This window comes from Gymnoscopelus microlampas (genome assembly GCF_963454915.1).
Source record: "Gymnoscopelus microlampas genome assembly, chromosome: 10".
NCBI classification, from domain to species: Eukaryota; Metazoa; Chordata; class Actinopteri; order Myctophiformes; family Myctophidae; genus Gymnoscopelus; species Gymnoscopelus microlampas.
The window spans coordinates 8,508,490-8,531,510 of NC_139947.1; the positions used below are offsets into that span (position 1 = coordinate 8,508,490).

At 40.8% G+C, this 23,021-nt stretch overlaps 1 protein-coding gene across 1 annotated transcript in view; it reads left to right on the forward strand.

Annotated features, from left to right (window-relative positions):
- top1b (DNA topoisomerase Ib) overlaps positions 1-23,021 on the forward strand; it is a 44,577-nt gene that overhangs the window by 9,033 nt on the left and 12,523 nt on the right. Inside the window, exons 4-15 of the mRNA XM_084069465.1 lie at positions 1,273-1,405; positions 2,050-2,105; positions 2,303-2,398; positions 4,769-4,859; positions 4,989-5,074; positions 9,647-9,762; positions 10,421-10,542; positions 10,763-10,885; positions 11,638-11,825; positions 18,237-18,381; positions 19,769-19,912; positions 21,312-21,497. Coding sequence (XP_083925591.1) covers positions 1,273-1,405; positions 2,050-2,105; positions 2,303-2,398; positions 4,769-4,859; positions 4,989-5,074; positions 9,647-9,762; positions 10,421-10,542; positions 10,763-10,885; positions 11,638-11,825; positions 18,237-18,381; positions 19,769-19,912; positions 21,312-21,497 — 1,486 coding nt within the window. The remainder of the gene's footprint in view (positions 1-1,272; positions 1,406-2,049; positions 2,106-2,302; positions 2,399-4,768; positions 4,860-4,988; positions 5,075-9,646; positions 9,763-10,420; positions 10,543-10,762; positions 10,886-11,637; positions 11,826-18,236; positions 18,382-19,768; positions 19,913-21,311; positions 21,498-23,021) is intronic.

A 23,021-nucleotide genomic window follows, 5' to 3' on the forward strand; every position in this document is an offset into this window, starting at 1 on the left:
ACTTTTTGTGTTTTTCCGTAAATTTAATAAATAAAGCGCCACACAAAAGCATCAAAAGAAGCAGATCTACAAGCTCGAAGCGCGGCGTGAAGCGACTCGTTTTGAGCTTGCAGATCTGCTATTTTTAGCTGCTTTTGAATTTGAATCCCACAGTTTTGGACATATGAGGATTCCACCAACAGTATGTATTATACCAGTGGTTCTCAACCTGGGGGTCGCCAAATAATTTGGGGGGGTCGCCAGATTTTTTGGTGAATGTGTTTTTTTTTTTAACAAAATATTGTTTTATGTTATTATTAATTCATGTTTCATCAGTTAATTTACTAAATTCAAGATAAAAATATTTCATTATTAACATTAGGAAAACATTTTTAATGTAATATAATAAATAATTATCAAATAACCTATTATAATTAAATAACCTAACCCAAACCCTAACCCTAAAACCGAAATAAAGTAACCAAAAAACAGGAAAAAAACAAACCCAATCCGCCCAGAACCGCGCTGCGCTCGTGTGCATGCGGGGGGTCGCGGGAAATAATATCATTATTTTGGGGGTCGCGGCCTGAAAAGGTTGAGAACCCCTGTATTATACAAACGTATTATTATACCTTCTGGCAACAGTGGGTTTGTTTTCGTTCTAAGAGTAACTGAACAGCAAACAGCAACAAAAAAAACAACCTCACAAGATCTTGATTAAATTATTTTGGGGTTTCTATTCAATCTTATAATTTTCTTGAAACAAAACCAAAGCTGTCATCATCACAGACAATCAGATGTTCAATCACATTTCAAAGATTATTAGCCTATCTGGAAAGCTCTTTTATAGACATCATTAGTTGTTGTTTGCTTATTTGTTTCACACCTGGCAACTGTTAATGACAATGCAATTGTTTGTAACTGTCAGCATTTTGATTTCATATTCAGGTGAGGTTGTTTCTGTTGTTGGAGCTTTGTTACTTAAGACATTTGGTTATGCTCAGACTGATGTTCAGACCCAAATCCCAGGTTTGGCCTATCCAGATGGGAATCAGAATGATTGTTGTGAGCCGGTTGATCTACTATTTTTTGGCAACGTTGTCTGATGTCTGAAAACAAATCCGATCTGATCCCTTTTAAATAACAGCGTGAACACACTCAGTCCTAAAGATTTGATTTGAGAAACAAATCAGACTTGCCTGCCGTCTTAAACAAAAGCCTTCGTGTCTGTGAGTCTGTCTGGCCTCCGGTCTGGCCTTCGACCTTTCACCCTCTCTGACCTCTGCGTTTCAGTCAACATAGGGAGCACTCTGAGAAGAAACACAAGGACAAGGAACGGGAGAAAGTGAGACACAGCGGTGACAGCAGCTCTGACAAGCACAGGGACAAACCGAGGGAAGACAAAGACAGGAGGAAAGAGGACAAGGTTGGTTCAACCATCTGCCTTCACTTTAAATAGCTGCTCAAAAACCCACATTTGATTGAATGGAATCCTCTGACTTATGACGAAACTTCAGACTGCGTGTCATGGAGTAGCCAGAGTACTTTAATAGAATATTATGTTTTAACCCATTCAATCCTGGAATGGATCTCTATCATTTTAGATTTATTTGGCTATTTTTGAAAAAACGTGAAGATTTGTACAATTCTTTGAATGTATATATTTTTAAAGCGAACATTTGTAATTCAAATCTCTGCTTTTGGGGGTCCCTGGAACACAATATTTTACAAATGTTCCCTTTAAAAAATATATATTCAAAGATCTTCACAAATGTTCAAAATGTTTCAAAAATATTTTGAAACATTTTAACTTTAACTGAACGGGGGTCCTTTGACTTTTTTTCAAGTTCACCGCCAGACTTCTCACTTTGATGTTTCACAAAGGAAAAGAATTTAAAAGCTTTGACCAACAGGTAAAGGGGGTACCGGTAGTTGGATTCATAAATTCATGCTATTTTTGAATAGCCAAAGAAATCTTAAAATTTCACATATGCGTGCCCGGTCTTAATGATTGAATTATCCCAAACAACCTAAAATCATCTGGTATACTTTCTTATTTTTCTTTTACAGATCAAATCGTCCCATGTTGACAAGCCCAAAAAGGAGAAAGAAAATGGTTATGCAAGGTAAAGATTGACTATAAACGATAGTTTATAAACGATAGTTTATAGTCAAGTATAAATGTTCTGTGTTACATAAATCCAAAGTCTGTACTTGTCAGATATGCCATAAGCAACTCTGGCAAGAATGAAGTATTATGGAATGTATTGTTATTGTCAACACATTGCTGTACTAACACAAAGTTCTCTGCTTGTTTTCCAAGTCCTCCTGCCATTAAGAGTGAACCCGACGAGGACAACGGCTTTTACCCTTCTCCCAAACACCACAAATCTGCCAAGAGAGAGTATGACGATGAAGAGTACGTATCCTTCCAGAGGATTCCAAGCCCCTGTCTTGTCTTTCCATGGTTTCACCTGTTTCATAGCAGCACTAACGTTTAACATTTGGTTGTCTTATTTTTATTCATCTCCACGAGGAGATTCATGTCTGTCTGTCTGTCTGTCTGTCTGTCTGTCTGTCTGCAGCTAATCTTCCAAACTACTTGGCCAATCAGAGTTGTATATCTTGTGGTCAATAGGCTCTATGCACAGCAGCCATATTATCACTTCCTTCACAGGTGTTACCATCATGTTACCAATGATAACATGATGTTTTCAGGATTCAAATTCAAAAAGAGCAGATTGACATGCTCAAAAGACACTTCGAGCTTGTAGATCTGCTATTTTTGACACTTTTGTGTGACGCTGTGGTATGATCAACTAGGGCGTTAATAAAGCTCAAATATGGAGATAGCAACGATATCATCCTTTCAGTTTCATGTGTGCAAGTGTCAGCTGAGTGCTGCTCTCTCGCTCACTTTCTCTTGGTGAAGGACTTGCTAATCGACTGTGAGACAGCGATATGCACCCGACACGTTTCAAATCACACCCTTTGATTGACTTGCGGTACAAACATAAGTGACACAGGGCATTAACGATCAAAGCTTTGAACAGAACAGCTTTGAACAGAGACATTTGAATGACAGCACGATCTGACGATCAGATGGAGAGAGAGAGGTAGACACTGAATGTGTGTGACAGAGAGAGAGAGAGAGAGAGAGAGAGAGAGAGAGAGAGAGAGAGAGAGAGAGAGAGAGAGAAGGCTGAAGGCAGCAGGGATGATGTACAACTGGTAATCAAAGGCCGCCCCGCCGTTTAATGGCTCTGGATTGTAATTACCCTGCATGCAGTGCTGTTATTATTAGGGCGTGAGTGTCTTCAAAGATATAATCAGAGGCTTTAGAGTGAAACCGAGACGCCGTAACTTGGATTCATTTTCTGTATCCGCGTGCCACGAGAGGTGGCCGCCACTTTAGGCCAAGGGGTTCTCAAAGTGGGGTCCGGGGACCCTCAGGGTTCCTTGAGGAGGGTTCCACGTGGTTCCCAGTTGAAATATGCGGCTTTATCATAGCATCAAAATCAGTTTGACCCTATTTTAAACAAAGTGTAGATCGGCCATTTTCAAAGGATTTTTAACATTAATAATAATTCGGGGCACGGTGGCGCAGTCGATAGCGCTGTCGCCTCACAGCTAGAAGGTCCTGGGTTCGATTCCGGCAGGGGACACTGGGGGGGGGGCGTGTTCTCTCCTCCGCGTCATCAGTGCCCATACCCTAGGTGAGGTTGGCGAAAGGGCCTCTCTGTGTGGAGTGTCTCCTAGGGTAGGTACCCTCACAAAAACATGCAGTAATCCTGGTCTCTATACTGCCTCCCCCTGGCCAGCCAGGGCGCCTGATGGAGGGGAAAGGAACTGGTTGGAATAACGTGTTCCTTCCACGCGCTACGTCCAACCAGGGAAGAAGGTCAGTTGGCTCTCATGCATTGAAGGAGGCATGAGTTCGGCCCTGGCCTCCCTAGGTTGGCAGAGGGAAGGTAGTGCCCAGGATTACATAGACAATTGGCACTGGGTGTAAAAAATGGGGTTACAAAATCGTGGGATAAAACATTTAGAAAGGAAAAAGAAAACATTAATAATAATTCATAATTTTGAATATTCTTTAATAACAAATCCTCTCTTATGGGGGTCCCTGGCACAAAATGTTTTGAGATGGCGGTCTGCAGCCAAATATCTATACATTTTGGGGTTCCTTAACGCATGAAAATGTTTCCTTTAGGAAACCAGAAACAGATTGTGATTCTATGAATCCCAATGGTAAAAGTGAATGTGAGCACAGAAATTATGGCCTATAATTTCGCCCAACAGTCACTGAAGTAAACATTGGATCCACTCTTCGCAAGCCGAATGACATTAAAATTGTATTTTTCAGACAGACGGATCAGGTGGAAATGAACTTCTATCCATAGGTGTATATTATATGCCCATCTGTGTCAGCAACACACTCTTGCAAGTTCTGTTAATAAGGATCACGGGACGTTCGCGAGATCTGACAACCTTGCGAACACTTAGGAGACCTTTTATTATCGTTGCTGTCGGGCAGAAACCTCTTATCTCCATTTTTTACTTTTTGTGTGTTTTTTCGTAAATGAATGTCCTACTTGATCATGCTACAGCGTCACACAAAAGCATCAAAAGTAGCAGATCTTCAAGCTCAAATTTAGAATTTTGAAAAGTAACAGTTTTGGACAACAACAGAGACGATATCCATACACATGCCCATACTGTATTTGTTTACAGGTTTAGACATTTGATAGAATCTTCCAACTCATGCCCATACTGTGTGTGTTTGCAGGTTTGAATACAAGCCCAAAAAAATCAAGACAGAGAATGACAAAAAGTCTAAGAAGAGGAAACAGGAGTATGAAGACGACGATGAGGATGAGGTTCATCATCTTTTGTATAAATTACTTGGATGTAAACATCTTCATAATCTTTTAGCTGCAATCTGCCTTGTTTGCCCTAAGATGTATTCTCTCTTATCCTCACACTCTTCTTTCTTTCTGTCTTCCTAGGACATAAAGCCTAAAAAGAAAATAAAAGACAAAAGGGGAGCTGATGGAAAGAAGTCAAAAAAGGAGGAGGAGGAGAAGTGGAAATGGTGAGATAGATGTGGGGGAACATGTTCCTCTCTTCCTTCAGGGGGTTGTAGATGCACAGTTTGTCTGGAGCAGTGGTTTACAATTACTGTGAGACAAGTCCAGGTGTGCTTTGGGATTTTGTGATAAAACATTTTAAGTTAATGCCACAGTGATACCACCAGCTCAGTGGCATTGCGGTTAGAACGTTCGCCCTGAGATTGGGAGATCGGGGTGTGATTCGGGTCATACCAAAGACTATAAAAATGGGACCTAATGCACTCTCTGCTTGGCACTCAGCCTCAAGGGTTGATCCCTGCGATATACTAGTGTCATGTCCAGGGGGTGTACTTGTACATCAAGCTGCCTCACGCTACATAAACAGGAGATAGGCTCCTGCCCTATGGGCCACATGGCTCGGCAAGTCTTACTACTACAGTTATTGCAATAGACTGTATATATTCAATTTAATTTCAAGTTGAAAAACACTGAGGTCATTTTCAACAATGTTCAGTGTCCAAAAAATAAGCATTACAATCAATAAAAGAACACATTTAAAAAAAAAAGAAAAACACTTTGCATAGGGCAAGTAAACATTAATGAATACACAATAAAAACAGGCAAGTTAAAATGATCAAAACACAAGAAAATATCAAGCAAATGTATAAAACAATACCAGTGACATTTGCTTGTGGATGTTGACAGAATGATTAGTGATCATGGATTTGAATTGTGCAAAAGAAGGGAGGACATTATGTTTTCAAATTCAGCTGGAGGTCAATCCAAGAATTTGCAGCATCAAAATAAAAGGCTGAGTTTAGTATGTACATGTGGGACTTTCAGAACCAGCTAATCGTTTTGAACAGGTAAGGTAAATTCCAACGTTCCAGTGTTCAATCAGCAAAATATAAGGCGTCCGCTTTCCCAGTAAAGGCCTTATATATGAACAACTGCCAATGTATATTTCTCCTCTCTACAAGAGAAGGCAAACAAACCTTATCTTACAAACAGGAGGCAATGGTGAGTAGAGTAACTATCATCTGTGATGAATCTAAGGGCTGAGTGGTAGACTGAATCTACACAGTTGAAGCTGCAGCAGGTCTATACATTACATCACTGTAATCTAAAACTGATTAAAAACAAAACTGCTTCAACGATCCTCTTTCTACTAATCGTAGGAAAACTGGTTTTATTTCTATACACAGGAAGCCAATTTTCCACATGGAATTTACAACAGGGCAGCACAGTGTTTTCTGTTGTCATGGGCGGATATCGTTTACGACTTAGGTTGTGACTGAGATAGTGCTATGATTTGCTCTTAAACCACATTAATGCAGGCTTAACGTGGAGATATTTGAAAGAATTGAAAACACTATTTACCAACGGTAGCAGAATTTGTGCTAGACAGGATTGCTTGGAGATTGGTCTACAATTATTGATACTACAGTATCTCCACTTTTGTATAAAGGAAAGACACAAGCTATTTTCCAGGAACCAGGAACTATGCCTGAAGACACCGAAAAATTAAAAAAATATAGGTTATTTGCTCTGTAATTAGTTGAGCAGCTAACCTGAGAATGAAAAGGATTCAGCTTAGCCTCAGTAGAGTCTATGGCATCGATGTACTGCAAAGCCTCATAAACAGCACTGAGTGGTATGCCTCACAGAATGCACCTGTTCATGATTAGTAGGAGGGGTGATTAATGTCAGCATTTATTATTTAGACAGACAGACAGACAGACAGACAGAACATTAAGAAATTCTGTTGCATGAGAAAATATGGTATATGCCTACTTTATACTGATGTACTGGATATCGGATATTAAATAGCTATAGCTATGATTGAAGACAGTTTACAACAGAAGAGTGATGATGACGTTTCTGGGACATGTATCTGGGAATATTTTAATGCACATCTGATAGGGGCATCGGAAAGTGCTATTACAGAGCTGTTACAGTGTGATACAGATACACATTGGTGGAAGAAGTACTCATATATTTTACATATTCTACTAGTAAAAGTAGCAATTGCACAATATAAAAATACTCTGTTACAAGTAAAATGCCTGTGTTAAAAATGTTACTTGAGTAGAAGTACAAAAGTATTGGCATCAAAATATACTTATATTACCAAAGGTAAACGTACTAAAAATACCCTATGTATCAAATAGGGCTAAAGTGGTTAATGTATGTTTTATAACATGATCATTTATATCTGCAAAGTAACTAGTAACTAAAGTTTTCAAATAATAGTAGTAAAAGTACAATATTTGCCTCTGAGATGTGGAGTAGATGTAAAAGTTTAGAAAATTTGAAATACTCTAGTAAAAACGTTTTTTTTTTAAAGTACCTCGAAATTGTACATAAGTACAGTACTTGAGTAAATGTGCTTAGTTACTTTCCACCACTGGTACAGAATACAGATACAAGTGGAACCTAATAGGCTCTATTCACAGCAGCCATATTATGAAGACATTCACAGGTGTTACCAATGATACTAATGAAGGCTCTGTTCCATTCTGATCAAACAGAGTCAGGGTGCTGATATTGTGCATATCTACAGTTAGGGTCCAGGGACCCTCATGGGCTTCCAAATGGCCCCTTACAGGTGTGTAACTCTGAGAGTGTACAAAATAAATGGAACCTTGGTTCCATTTGTACACTCTCAGAGTTATGGGGGTCGTGGAAACCACTGTGCTAGACTAAATGGAACAGAGCCTTCATTAGTATCATTGGTAACACCGAAGGAAGCGATAATATGGCTGCTGTGCATAGAGCCTATAGATAGGAACTGTGAGCCGAGGAGGACCGTGTTCCTAACGGACCCTGTTTATCATGCACGCTCAGAAAACATGTCCTGGGGAAAGAGGCTTTCTGTGAGCAGCAAGGTTAACTCTATGGTTATATCATTATGACAGACGGTAAGCAATAGCTTACGAACTGCAGTTATGTTCGAGAGGAGGTGGAGACAGTCTCGGACATTATCCGTTCCCAAAAGACGTTAAAGTTGATGGAATTGAACGCAAGCAGAGGACAGACAGGTGTTCCGGATCATCCATGTGCTGATCCGCTCTATTCCACCACGGTGTTATCATAGGGAATTTATCGGACCGGAGATAAAATACGTTTTTTTACATCTGATCAGACAGGGGATCAAATAGCTTTGTAGGTTGTTTATTTAATAGCGGATACGGAAATGGCGCCCACGTGTGTGTGCGTGTAAAAGACCGGATATGGAAAGGCGGGCTCTAAGACCGGAACACGCTGGTCAACTGGGAACGACAACCAAGACTTTTCCACAACATGTAACGCAAGGTTACATTGATCTGAGCGATTTGAGGATGTTAACCAATGGGAACGAATTCTCACGTTTCTGACAATCGAACAGTGGTGTAAAGTAACATTTACTCAAGTACTGTACTTAAGTACAATTTTGAGGTATTTTTACTTTACTGGGGTATTTCTGATTTACAATACTAATACTTTTTACTCCACTACAATTATTTAAAAACGCTATACTAGTAACTTTGCAAATATAAATTATAGTATAAAACATACATTAACCAATTTAGCCATATTTTACACTTAGGCTATTTGAAAATAGCAGATCTACAAGCTCACAAGGTGTGGCATTGCAACAGTTGTGAGCTTGTAGATCTGCTATTTTCAAACATTTTTGTACTTTTAACTTTTGGTGCTTTAAGTATATTTTCATGCGAAAACTTTTGTAAATTTTCTCAAGTAACATTTTTGAACAGAGGCCTTTTACTTGTAAATTAACAGAGTATTTCTATATTGTGGTGTTGATACTTTTACGTAAAATAAGTAAAATATCTGAGTGCCTCTTCCACCACTGATGGAGACGTTGTGATGATGATGTGGACACGTGTTGTTGTGGTCAGAGGCTCTTGTCCCAGGCTGCTCTCCCCCATGGCTCTGACAGCTAGTGGAGCCGGTACCATGCTGGTGGGTTTTAATAGCCTGGTGGCGGGGGGTCAGAGAAGGACCTTGACCTTTGGTGCTGGAGGAGGATGCAGGACCTTATTGCTTGCGGTGCGCTACTGCTGTACCCGCAAGAGCAGCTTGCGATCATGTTCTACCACCACCAAATACAACTTTACAAAAAGTTATGTTTATTTTATATATTATTTATTTTTTAATCATTTTTTAAACATTTTTTTAACATTTTATATTTTATTTAATTTAATTTACTATATCTATTTATACACAGAGGCAAATTCTATAACCTAAAAATTAACCGCTTTAGACCCCCCACACACACACACACACACAAAAGTTATTTTAGCCAATTTCTTTAACTTTATTTGTTAAGGCATGTAAGGGCTCAAGTTGTTAAATGTTTTGTTTGGCATTATAAATAAAATAAAATACTTACAGAGTGATAAGAGTGGTAACGGGTGAGCCTATTTTGCATAGATGTGAATACCGGTGTGCCTTTGAGATTTTGACTTGTCCTTTGGCACAAAAAGTTTGAAAACCACTCTGGTCTGAAGCACCCTGTATTATACAATATACCATTTAGGTTGAATTCTAACTGTATTTCTGTCTCTTGTTGTTGGTGTTTGTATGAACAGGTGGGAGGAAGAGCGATCTACAGACGGGTCCAAGTGGCGTTTCCTGGAACACAAGGGTCCTGTGTTTGCTCCTTCTTATGAGCCCCTACCAGACAAAGTCAGATTTTACTACGATGGTGAGTCTACGTGTGTGTGTGTGTGTGTGTGTGTGTGTGTGTGTGTGTGTGTGTGTGTGTGTGTGTGTGTGTGTGTGTGTGTGTGTGTGTGTGTGTGTGTGTGTGTGTGTGCGTGCGTGCGTGCGTGCGTGCGTGCGTGCGTGCGTGCGCGTGTACGTATTACTATACTTGTGCGGACCAAATATCCCCACAAGTATAGTATAGTCCCCCCTAGTAGTATAGTATGGTCTGCACAACAAAAAAATGTTGTTTTATGGCTGACAAAAGCTTTTTAGAGATAGAAAAATATTCAGGTTAATTGGGGTTAGGGTTAGACATTTAGAGGTTTGGTTCAGGAGTTAGGATTAGAGTTATACCTGATGTAGATCTGCTATTTTCCGGGTTTTAGCTTATGGCAAAAATGTTTTGCAAAAATGGCATAAAATAGAGGTGAGTGTGCATTGGTTTGGGCTGTCTGGTACTGTTTATCAGCAAGAGTTTGGTTTATTTGTCCATCCTCTGGTGGACAAAATGTGCAGACAGTGACATAAACACTGCACAGACATACAAACAGCTTCAGTACAATATAGTTCTTGCTTCACCCAGCTAAACTTAACATAACATAAATATGAATGCTATTTGGTCCTCTTTGTTTCTTTCTTTCTTTCTTTCTCTGTAGGTAAACATATGAAACTGAATCCTCCTGCAGAGGAGGTAGCTACTTTCTTTGCCAAAATGCTGGAGCATGAATACACCACTAAAGACATCTTCAGAAAGAACTTCTATAAGGATTGGAGAAGGGTAAATATATGTTTTGGCTTTTTTTCCACCTTTATTGATAAGTACACAGTAGATAGACAGGAAACGGGGAGAGAGAGACGGGGAGTGACACGCAGCCAAGGCCGTCGGGGGCTGTCAGGCTTTTGACCACAATTGTGTTAATAAGTGCATAACATTTCTGATTTTATAACATTTAAGTTGTAAGCCAACTAAAAAAATAAACACAACTCTCTACTCCCAGGAAATGACGCCAGAGGAGAAATCAAAGATCACCGACCTGAACAAGTGCAACTTTAACGACATGAATGAATACTTTAAGGCCCAGTCAGAAGCCAGGAAACAGCTGTCCAAAGAACAGAAGCAGGTAGACATTATTTACTTTAACCAATCATGCATTCTCATACATACCTGCTTATGAATTATGCTGAACCACTTAACCCATTTAGACCGGGAACCCCTATTTGTAACTATGCCTTTCTCCTTCTGGGAACCCCTTTTGGGGTTGTTGTTGCTTTTCTTATTTTTTATACATATTTGGCTGTGGCTCAGGAGGTAGACACTGCAGGTTCTCTAATGATCCGTGGGTCGGCGGTCCGAATCCTAGCTCCTCCTGTCCACATGTCGAAGTGTCCTTGGGCAAGACACCGAACCCTACATTGCCTCCAATGTGTCGGTCGGTGCTAGCTAGCTTGCCACCATTGGTGTGTGAATGTGGGAAGTGAGGATTCTGGCGTTGACTGTTCGCCGATTCACCTCCCAATGTATGAATGAATGAATGAACCCTTGTAAAGCGCTGTGAGTACGTTTGAGTACTTAGAAAAGCACCATAAAAATGCAATTCATTATTATATTGGAAGTTTTTCAGAAGGCGTTTTTAGCATCGTCCTCAGGTCTCAATGGGTTAAGCCCGATATACTTCATTGTGCGACGAATAGCAAAAAATAGCTGATCTAGAGTCTGATCTAGAATCTCGCAGATATGCTTTTGAATTTCTTGGAAACTTTCGCCTGTAATGGCATGCCCCCAAAAAATAATAAACAACACAGTAGTGTAGAATTTCTCTGTCTTCATAATGGTCCGTTGAGATTGAACGGCTAGTTTCGATCCATTTTGTAGAAAAACAAAGAGGAAAACGAGAAGGTGCTTCAGGAGTACGGCTTCTGCGTGATGGACAACCACAAGGAGAGGATCGGTAACTTCCGCATCGAGCCCCCGGGCCTTTTCAGGGGGCGAGGAGACCACCCCAAGATGGGCATGTTGAAGCGCCGCATCCGACCCGAAGACATCATCATCAACTGTAGCAAGTGGGTCACCTATCTATCCTATGATCTATTGCCATCGTCATCTCCGCCTTCAATGTTCTGCACAGATCTATTTAGCATTCATGTCAATACAGCTCATTGACTATTTCGTCTGTGTCGGGTGGAAACCTCATATATGTCCAAAACTGTTACTTTTCAGGATTCAAATTCAAAACGGCAAAAGTAGATCTACAAGTTCAAAACTTGTCGCTTTGCGCCGTGTTTCGAGCTTGAGGATCTGTTACTTTTGATGATTTTGTGTGATGCTATAGTACAGGGGTCTTCAACACTTTTCAGGCCAAGGACCCCCTAACTGAGAGAGAGATGAAGCAGGGACCACCTCTATATTGTATAAAATTGTGTTGCAGATTAAACTTATTTTTTATTTTTTACTTGTTTTTTTTTACTTGGTCTGCTCTTTGTTCCCTCTACACCTCTACACCTCTCTTTGCCTCGCTCTGCAAGGCGTTGTGACCTTGTAGATCTGCTATTTTTGGCTAAAGTTCTCCTCAGAAAAGGGATGCTAGGGTTCAAGTGGTTAATGTAAAGATAAATATCATCTCCCACAAAGATTTCGCGGCCCCCCTGTAGTAACCCTAAGGACCCCCTAGGTGTCCCAGACCCCCTGTTGAAGACACCTGCTGTAGTATGATCAAGTAAGGCGTTCATTTATGAAAAAACACAAAAACGTAGAATATGGAGATAGGAGGTTTCTGCCCGACGACGACGATTTAACGCTACTTGTGTTTTACCTATGTTTTGCTGAATGTTCACCTATTCTTGTCAAATGTGTGCCTATAGGCTCTATGCACAGCAGCCATATTATCACTTCCTTCACAGGTGTTACTAATGAAGGCTCTGTTCCATTTAGTCTAGCACAGTGGTTTCCACGACCCCCATAACTCTGAGAGTGTACAAATGGAACCAAATGGACCTTACGGGTCCATTTGGTTCCATTTGTACACTCTCAGAGTTACACACCTGTAAGGGGCCATTTGGAAGCCCATGAGGGTCCCCTGGACCCCAACTGTAGACCCACTGGTGTAACAGAGTGTTTCCAGTGAGTCAACATGCACAATATCAGCACCCTGACTCTGTTTGACCAGAATGGAACAGAGCCTTCATTAGTGTCATTGGTAACACCTGTGACTGTCTTCATAATATGGCTGCTGTGAATAGAGCCTATTATGACATAACCAGAATTGTGATGCAAGGGATTATGTGGTCAAAGGAAAGCATGGAGAGGTGGCAGCTTGGAACACAAGAGGTAGTGTCAGCTCCTGCTGCTCTGTGTAAAACACATTTGTATGGGTGTAGCTCTGCGTTCTGACCACAAGGAGGCCCTGTCTACCGTTGTACACAGACATGTACTGTACTACTGGAGGTCATATGGTTTGACTGCGGACTGCCTGTGGGTGAATGATAAACACACACACACACACACACACACACACACACACACACACACACACACACACACACACACACACACACACACACACACACATACATACATATGTTGCATAAGTAGGTTGTGAACACCGTGTCTCCACTCTGAGAGCACAACATGTTACATGGATGTTGTTTATCCCGTTCAATCCGGGAATACATCATGTGTCATTTTAGATTTCAGCTATAACCCTTATTTCATACTTTGGCTATTAAAGAAATAGCAGATCTACCAGCTAATAGCGTTACGAGCTAGCTTGTAGATCTGCTTTTTTCTTCTTTTTTTTCGTGAAAATGTGTGCAAATCTTTGAATATATATATATATATATATATATATATATATATATGTTTTTTAAAGCGAATATTTTTTTACTCAATTCTTTGCTTCTGGGGATTCTACAAAAGTCTTCTAAATCCTAACAGGGTTTTCTTTAAACAAATTATGTTGCTGTAATATCAGTGGTTTTTTCAAACTTTTTTCATGTCCACCCAAGGACCACCCAAAATGATATGTATTTCTCCACGACGACCCCCCCCCCCCCCCCCCCCACCAGAAGCAAAGATTTTAGTTGAAAATGCATACATATATTCAAAGATTCGGACACATTTTCACGATTATTTTTTTTTTTTTCAAAAAATAGCCCAAAGAAATCTGAAGTGACACGATGCGTTCCCGGATTGAATGGGTTATATGGGAGCTACCGCGTTGTTCCTGACATCAATCATCACTGATTGAGTCGGTCAAAGACAGCTGTGGGTTTTAGTTTTGCACTGGAGTTGGCATGTATTTCTGCGTGTTTTTTGTCTCCCTTGCACGGCAAAATATCTTTAATTAACACTGAGGAGTTTACAATGTTAGATGTGAGCTCCCAGGGATGAAAAGGACCAAAAGAGAGTGTGTTTTTTTTCGTAAATCAAACTGGGGGTTCCTTGAAGTTGAGGAGGTTGAGAGAATCACTGAATTAAGAGTCCCAAATCTTCCTGGTTTGACTTGGACTAGAGCAGTGGTGTGTTCTAGGTTTTTTTTGGAGGGCATACTATAATTATTCCCTCCCACACGCACACGCACATGTGCGCCGAATGAAATAACCGCTCTATCGTTTTTTTTATACTTTACATTTTTATCCCACGTTTTTGCAACCCGTTTTTTCATCCAGTGCCAATTGCCTATGTAGTCCTGGGCACTACTCTCCCTCTGCCAGCCTAGGGAGAGCCTAGAACTGAGCCCATGCCTCCTTCAATGCATGAGGAAACCTCTCTATTGTTTAAGTAGTTAATGTGTGAATTACTTCGAAACTCCAATGGCCAACGGTCATTATCACCTCAAGACAATAGCCACACAGAAGCCTTCACCCCAGACACCACATTATCACATGAAAAAGGCTATTTGAACTGAAGTCTACATTCTTGCTGCCGCCCCCCAACCCCTCCTCCTGCGTATCAGATACGCTTTCTCGGACGGTTTTTGGATGGCTGCGCTTGGCTACGAACATTTTTCTGCAGGTCACACTACGTATATAGCGTAACACAGTAGCAGGGGTGGAAAGTAACTAAGTACATTTACTTAAGTATAATTTTGAGTTATTTTTACTTTATTGGAGTATTTCCAGTTTTCAGTATTTTTTTACTTCTACTCCACTACATCTGGGATCCAAATATTGTACTTCTACTCCACTACATCTCGGATCCAAATATTGTACTTTTACTCCACTACAATTATTTGAAAGCTTTAGTTACGAGTTACTTTTCAGATATAAATTATTATGTTATGAAACATACATGAACCACTTTAGCCCTATTTTATACATAGGCTATTTGAAAACAGCCGATCTACAAGCTCACAACGCGTCGCGACGCGTTGTGAGCTTGTAGATCGGCTGTTTTCAAACGTTTTAGTACATTTCGGTACAATGAGTACATTTTGATGCCAATACTTTTGTACTTTTTTATTATTATTTTGAATTCCGGACTTTTACTTCTAACAGAGTATTTCTACATTGCAGTATCGATACTTTTACTTAAAGCAAAACATTCGATTACTTTTTTCCACCACTGGACGGTAGAACACACCACTGGATAAAGAGGAAATAACAAAAAGGAGCTGCTAGGTACAGCTGTGTGAACCAGGACTACACTCTGTATATACTGTTTTTCTGGCCCCTTCCCCACCTACCCCACCACCCCCACCTCATTGTTACGTTCCCCTGTTCGTTCCTCCGTCCGTCCCTCCCTCTCGTCTTTCTCTGTCCCTCCTGTGCTTTATTTCTGTCCCACCACGTGTCTCCTTCCCTCTCCTCCTCCTCCTCCTCCTCCTCTTATCTCCCCCTCCATCTTCTCGCTGCCAAGTTTGTGATTGCTCAGAGTTATTTATAGCACCAGTCCGGGATCATTCTCTGTTCAGCTTTTTTTGCACGCGTTCCGTGTTTGTGGTGTTTGTGTTTTTAAGACCATTCTGTCTGTGTGTTCGTTTTTTTAGTACAAAATAGTACAGAGGTACAGTTATACAATAATGCTAAAAGGATATATATAACACAAAAAGCCCTGAGGACTTGTTTCCATTGTGGTCCCTGTGTATTCAATTCATCAAGACATACTGTACAAAGAGTTTTTGGCAAGCTAGAAGACTTGTCTTGGACCAGTTGCAAATTGCAGACAGGTGCTCTTTTATGGTGGTTTTGAAGGAGTCCCACGTTTTGACGGCTGTCGGTAGGGCATTCCACGTTTGAAGTAGTTAGACGGGTAACATGGACAACTGGTCCCTTGAGTATCGTGAAGACCAGGCCCATTGCGAGTGCCCGGTGCACCTGATTGATGCCTTGAGTGTATTGGTCACACACACACACACACACACACACACACACACACACACACACACACACACACACACACACACACACACACACACACACACACACACACACACACACACACACACACACACACACACACACACACACACACGTTTGTTTAGGAAGCCGATTTTATGATTGATTTCAGATTTTTTGGGGGCATTTTTAACCTCAAGTCTAAAGCCGAAAAATAGCAGATCTACAAGCTCACAACGTGTCGCGCTGCGACACGTTGTGAGCTTGTAGATCGGCTATTTTCCAGTGTTTGACATCGCCGCACAACTAAGTATAAAATAGGGGGGAAATCTAACCCCAACCCCCTAACCTCTAAAGGTCTAATCCTAAACCCTAACCCCAACCTGAATGTTTTTCTAATCGTAAACGTATATCTCTAAAAATCTTTTTTCAACCATAAAATAACAATTTCTCTTGTGAGGACCAAGAAAATGGTCCTCACAACATCTATTTCTCATATTCTACTATACTTGTGGGGACGTTTGGTCCTCACAAGTAGAAATACATACACACACACACACACACACACACACACACACACACACACACACACACACACACACAGTGTTACGTACAGTGTGTCAGAGGTCATCTTCCTGTTAGTGCAGCCCATAGCGTACAGTCTGTGCATGAAACAATAACATGACCCAGAGAGGACATGTTGGCCTCTTCTACATACAGTACTGTACTGTTGTTCATCCCTGGTTCTTCTTTCACTTTAGACTTTCGTCCTCTCTCTCTGTTGTACAATGGGGGACTCAGTTCCTTCAGCGACTCAGTGGCTTATTGAAGTGCATGATGGATGATGCAACGTTTATTTTTCTTTGAATGGTTTAGGGCCAAAACACATCTCTGATCTTGTGCGATATGATGAACCATCCCGACCTAGGCCTTTCACAATTATTGCATAATTGTCTAGTCGATTTCTTTTTAGATAATCGCAATTGTTTTTGCATAATCGTCATAATTGGTAACCTGACTCTGTCAAATGGAGGGAGGGGGGTTTACCAGGCTACATAATTGGTTCCGTGTTGAAAAATGTTCACACATTTTCAAATATGAAAAAAGCAGAAATAGCAGATCTACACCTACAAGTTTCGCGTGACACGTAAGCTTGTAGATCAGCTATTTCTGCTAAGTTATTTGTCACATCTGCATGTGCAAATACATTTTTTTTTCATAATGTTCCAACATTCAATGCCAAACACACAATTAAATAGTTAATCACAATTATTTGAGTGACAATTAATCAATTAATCAATTTTGTGGGAAAGGTCTGCTGCCTGTCCCTAAAACCAAACATCAACGTGGGGGAAGCGGCATTTAGTTTGTATGCACCACATAATATCTGGAACAAAGTCAGAGAAAATTGCAGGTCTGCTGCCACTCTTATTTCTTTTAGAACACAACTAAAGACCTCTCTGTTTCCCTCTGCCTTTGATTGAGTCACTTTTCTTTTTTCTTTTTCTTCTCTTCTGCACTGTAACTGTATGGGGTTTTTTTTAACTTAATTTTTTTTTTGCATCCTAATCAGTGGTGGACTGGTGGAAAGTAACTAAGAACATTTACTTAAGTACTGTATTTAAGTACCATTTTGAGGTATTTGTACTTTACTTAAGTATTTCCAATTTCCAATACTTTTACTTCTACTCCACTCATCTCAGAGGCAAATATTGTACTTTTACGGTAATTCACTAGAATTATTTGAAAACTTTAGTTACTAGTTACTTTTCAGATATAAATTATGATATTATGAAACACACTTTTACCCTGTTTTGTGCGTAGAATATATATTTTTTTATTTTCAAACATTTTAGTACTTTTACTTTTGGTACTTTAAGTACATTTTGATACCAATACTTCTGTACTTTTACTCAAGTAAATTTTGAATTCCGGACTTTTACTTGTAACAGAGTACTTCTACATTGCAGTATCGATACTTTTACTTAAGTAAAACATTTGAGTACTTTTTCCACCACTGATCCTAATTGTGTATTTGTGTTTCCTTGCTTGATGTTCTGTGTAAATAAAGCACATTGAATTGCCTTGCTGTTGAAACGTGCTTTACAAATCAAAACTGCCTGGCCTTGCCTCCTACAGGGACTCCAAGCACCCCAAGCCCCCTCCAGGCACCCGCTGGAAGGAGGTCCGTCACGACAACAAGGTGACGTGGCTGGTGTCCTGGACGGAGAACATCCAGGGCTCCATCAAGTACATCATGCTCAACCCCAGCTCCAGGATCAAGGTACACCTCAGTGTTGATTTTGACTGCAAATTATGATTCAGTATTAGTCATAGTCTTTTGAATAAGATTCCATTTAGTTTTAGTCATATTTTACTCACCTGAAATGTTTTAGTTTTTGTCTAGTTTTAGTCGACTAAATATCATAAGATTATAGTCGACTAAAATGTATTTTGGCGGTGCCTTGATGGCGTCGTAATGGCTGATTTTACACTTGGCTGCATGCTGAAAATAGCCGATCTACAAGCTCACAACGCGTCGCAGCGCGGCGCGTTGTGAGCTTGTAGATCTGCTATTTTCAGAGCGCAACACCCGAGCGCAACCAAGCATAAAATGACCTGTCTTTTAGTTCTATTGGATCTCTTCTCCACTAGTCCCTCCCTAACATTTAGTCTAGTTTTTATTTGTTGACGAAATTGTCAATATATTTAGTTTTAGCCGTCATAGCTTAGTTTTTATTTAGTTTTCGTCAATGAAAAAAGGTAGTCGACAAACATTTTTCGTCATAGTTTTAGTCAACAAAATCCACTCTGGTACACATTGAATAGAATTTCTCTGCACTGAATAAACTTTAATAAACAAATGAAATGAACATGTCCGGAAAGGACCTTTCTCTCTGATCCACTTGCCTTCATCCTCATACAAATCTTATGATGATACTTCATCGTATGAGGAATAGCGAAAATAAAAGCTTACAAAAAAAACGAAAACGCTTTACAAACTCACAACGTGTTGTTAGCAGTAGCTCAGTGCGTGACACAGCACTTAACAACCAGACACTCTTGACGAAACTTGTGTGTGTGGGTGTGGGTGTGGGTGGGTGGGTGGGTGTGTGCACACACACCTGATGTTGTTTTTGTTGACACCAGTCACAAGGAGGTCCTAATTGTAGAAGTAGACTGTTACTTAGAAAGTTAGAATTATAACAAACTTTGGGTACAGAATGTAGACTCTGTATACTCATATTTGGAAGCCTGTTCCACGTATATTAATCTCACCACGAGTGGCCTGAACATTGATGTGACAATAAAGCTGATTCATTGCTGGCATGACAAAGAACAGAGCCAAACAACTTGCTAAATATTGCTCCGTTTCAGCCGCTATAGGCCATTTGTGTGTGGAGGAGAAGATGCTATATGTACCCTTAGGTGTCCATGAACTGTCTAACTAAACCTGTTATATTTGTTTCCCAGTAAATTGATATAAAGTTGTGGATTCAAATAAAGAAGTGTGTGTGTGTGTGTGTGTGTGTGTGTGTGTGTGTGTGTGTGTGTGTGTGTGTGTGTGTGTGTGTGTGTGTGTGTGTGTGTGTGTGTGTGTGTGTGTGTGTGTGTGTGTGTGTGTGTGTGTGTGTGTGTGTGTGTGTGTGTGTGTTGTGCGTCGTGTCTAGGGGGAGAAGGACTGGCAGAAGTACGAGACGGCGAGGCGGTTGAAGAAGTGCGTGGACCGGCTGCGCTCCGGGTACAGAGACGACTGGAAGTCTAAAGAGATGAGGATCCGACAGAGAGCCGTGGCTCTCTACTTCATAGACAAGGTGAACACTTTAAAACCCTCTATACTTGTTGACCGGTTGTCCCCTAGGTCTGTCACAATTATTACATAATCGTTTCATCGCAATTATTTGAGATAATCGCAATTATCTTTGCATAATCGTTTCCATGTTGAAAAAAAAAATCACATTTCCTAATATTAAAAAAAAACAGTAATACCTGATCTACTAAGCTTGTAGATCAGCTATTTCTGCTTTTTTTTTAAAAAAAAGTGTATTTAAGTTAGTTGTCATATCTGCCCTGTGCAATTCTTTATTACGAAGCCTAAATGGCAAAGGGAAATACAACATTTATTCATTATGTTCCAATGTTCAATGACCAAACACACAATGAAATCGTTAATCGCAATAGGCTCTATGCACAGCAGCCATATTATCACTTCTTTCACAGGTGTTACCAATGATACTAATAAAGGCTCTGTTCCATTTAGTCTAGCACAGTGGTTTCCACGACCCCCATAACTCTGAGAGTGTGCAATTGCACACTCTCAGAGTTACACACCTGTAAGGGGCCATTTGGAAGCCCATGAGTGAGGGTCCCTGGACCCCAGCTGTAGATATGCACAATATCAGCACCCTGACTCTGTTTGACCAGAATGGAACAGAGCCTTCATTAGTAAATGGTAAATGGTGCATTTATATAGCGCTTCTATCCGAAGCGCTTTACATTGATTGTGCCATTAACCCATTCACACACACATTCATACACCGATGGCAGAGGAAACCATGCAAGGCACCAGCCTGCTCATCGGGAGCAATTAGGGGTTCAGCGTCTTGCTCAAGGACACTTCGACACTAACTCTAGGGGAGCCCCCCAGCCCGGGATCGAACTGGGAACCTTGCGGTTTTCCAGTTCACACTACCCGGCCACTCTACCCCTGAGCCACTGCCGCCCATTAGTATCATTGGTAACACCTGTGAATGTCTTCATAACATGGCTGCTGTGAATAGAGCCTATTATTTGAGTGACAATAAATCGTCAACTTAAATTTGTAATCGTGACAGCCCTAGTGTCCCCCTGTGGGTCCACGCTTGCCCCCCTACCTTTCCCCCTCTGCACAATTTGCTTTTGCTGAAAATAGGTTGATATGTTATCGGCTGTTTCGGACAATAACTTTGTTATGAACTAAACCTATATTTACTGTTGGTTTTAACCCATTCAATCCGGGAACACATCTTTGTTATTTTTTGATTTCTTTGGCTATTCAAAAATAGCAGATCTACAAGCTCATAGCGCGGCACATGAGCTTGTTGATCTGCATTTGTTATCATTTTTAACTCAAAATTAACACTGAGGGTTTGTGTGTGTGTGTGTGTGTGTGTGTGTGTGTGTGTGTGTGTGTGTGTGTGTGTGTGTGTGTGTGTGTGTGTGTGGTGTGTATAGCTGTCGTTGAGGGCGGGCAACGAGAAGGAGGAGGGGGAGACGGCGGACACGGTGGGCTGCTGCTCCCTGAGGGTGGAGCACATCAACCTGCACGCCAAGATGGACGACAAGGAGTACGTGGTGGAGTTCGACTTCCTGGGGAAGGACTCCATCCGCTACTACAACAAGATCCCCGTGGAGAAACGGGTGAGAGACAAGAGGCCAACGTTTAGACGACGGCGCTCTCTAGAGAAAATGGCAAAATAAAGAAATCAGATGTGCCGTCCGTTTAGACCAGTGGTTCTCAACCTTTTTCAGGCCGGGACCCCCCCAAATAATCATATTTGAACTGGGGACCCCCCCAAAATAATCATATTTGAACTGGGGACCCCCCACCCTGACAAGCACTTGGAATGCAGGAGTTGAGGGATTACATTTAGTTTGACTCAGTTCCACAGATAAATATTGGGAAAACAGCCGATCTACAAGCTCACAACGCGTGTTGTGAGCTTGTAGATCGGCTATTTAAATCATTTTTGCCTCTTTCTTATTATTATTTGACAATTTGGCCAATGTTTGACCAGAATTTATAGTTTGTTGATTAATTTTGATGCAGTAATGATCTTTTTTATTTTCTTTCTTTTTTGAGGTATTAAAAAGGTCTTAAAAGTCCTTAAATTGTCACTTCACTGTCATCTGGGGACCCCAAAATCAACCTGTGACTCTGGACCCCCCAGAGGAGTCCACACTCCTCTGGGGGGTCCAGACCCACAGGTTGAGAACCATTGGTTTAGCCGGAAACAAAGTGAGAACCCCTTCCAGAGTGGAAATCTTTGAAAACGCTCTGTTTCTCCGCGTCTCCATGTAAACGGGAAACACGGGGGGGAATCCGCAAAACCTATGATGTCACGGCTCACGTCGGCTCGCACATGCTACTACATTGGTGCAGAGCTGTTGAACCACGATGCATTGGTGAATGTAAACCAGGGGTGGGAAACTTTGATGATGGAGAGGGCCACTATATTTCCACACTCACTCCAGAGGGCCACATTGCATACTGTCAGACACCTCTTATCTCCATATTTTAACCTTTTTTCGTAAATGAATGCCGTACTAATGGCATTCTTGATTCTTTGTCACACAAAAGTAGCAAAAATAGCCGATCTACAAGCTCGCGTTTTGAGCTTGTAGATCTGCTATTTTTGCTACTTTTGATTTGGAATCCAGATTTTTTTTGGTGCTATTTTTTAATTGGAATCCTGAAAAGTAACATTTTTATTTAATTTCAGATGCATTTAGTTATAGTTATGTTAACTTTATGAACTTAAATACAAATACATTGGACATAAAAAAGACAATAGAATGTTTATACTAGTCATTAAGCTACTATAATAATATTATAGTAGCATGACCCGCTTTAATTACTTCAGTCTATATTATAGACTGAAGTAATTAAAGTGGGTCATGTTTGCATGTTGGGAATTGTAGCAGCTGAAATCAATAATATGTCAGTATACTGATATTAACCTATGGGCCGCATTAAGTGAAGGTGGGGGCCGCATGTGGCCCCTGGGCCGCATGTGGCCCCTGGGCCGCTAGTTGCCCATGTATGATGTAAACAAACAGCTGTGATAGGAAGTAGAACGTACGTATATATGCATGCGTGACTGGTCTGATCTGGCAGCGCGTCAGTCCGCCACCTAGCCACCTGGCATGCACACTACAGCGTTT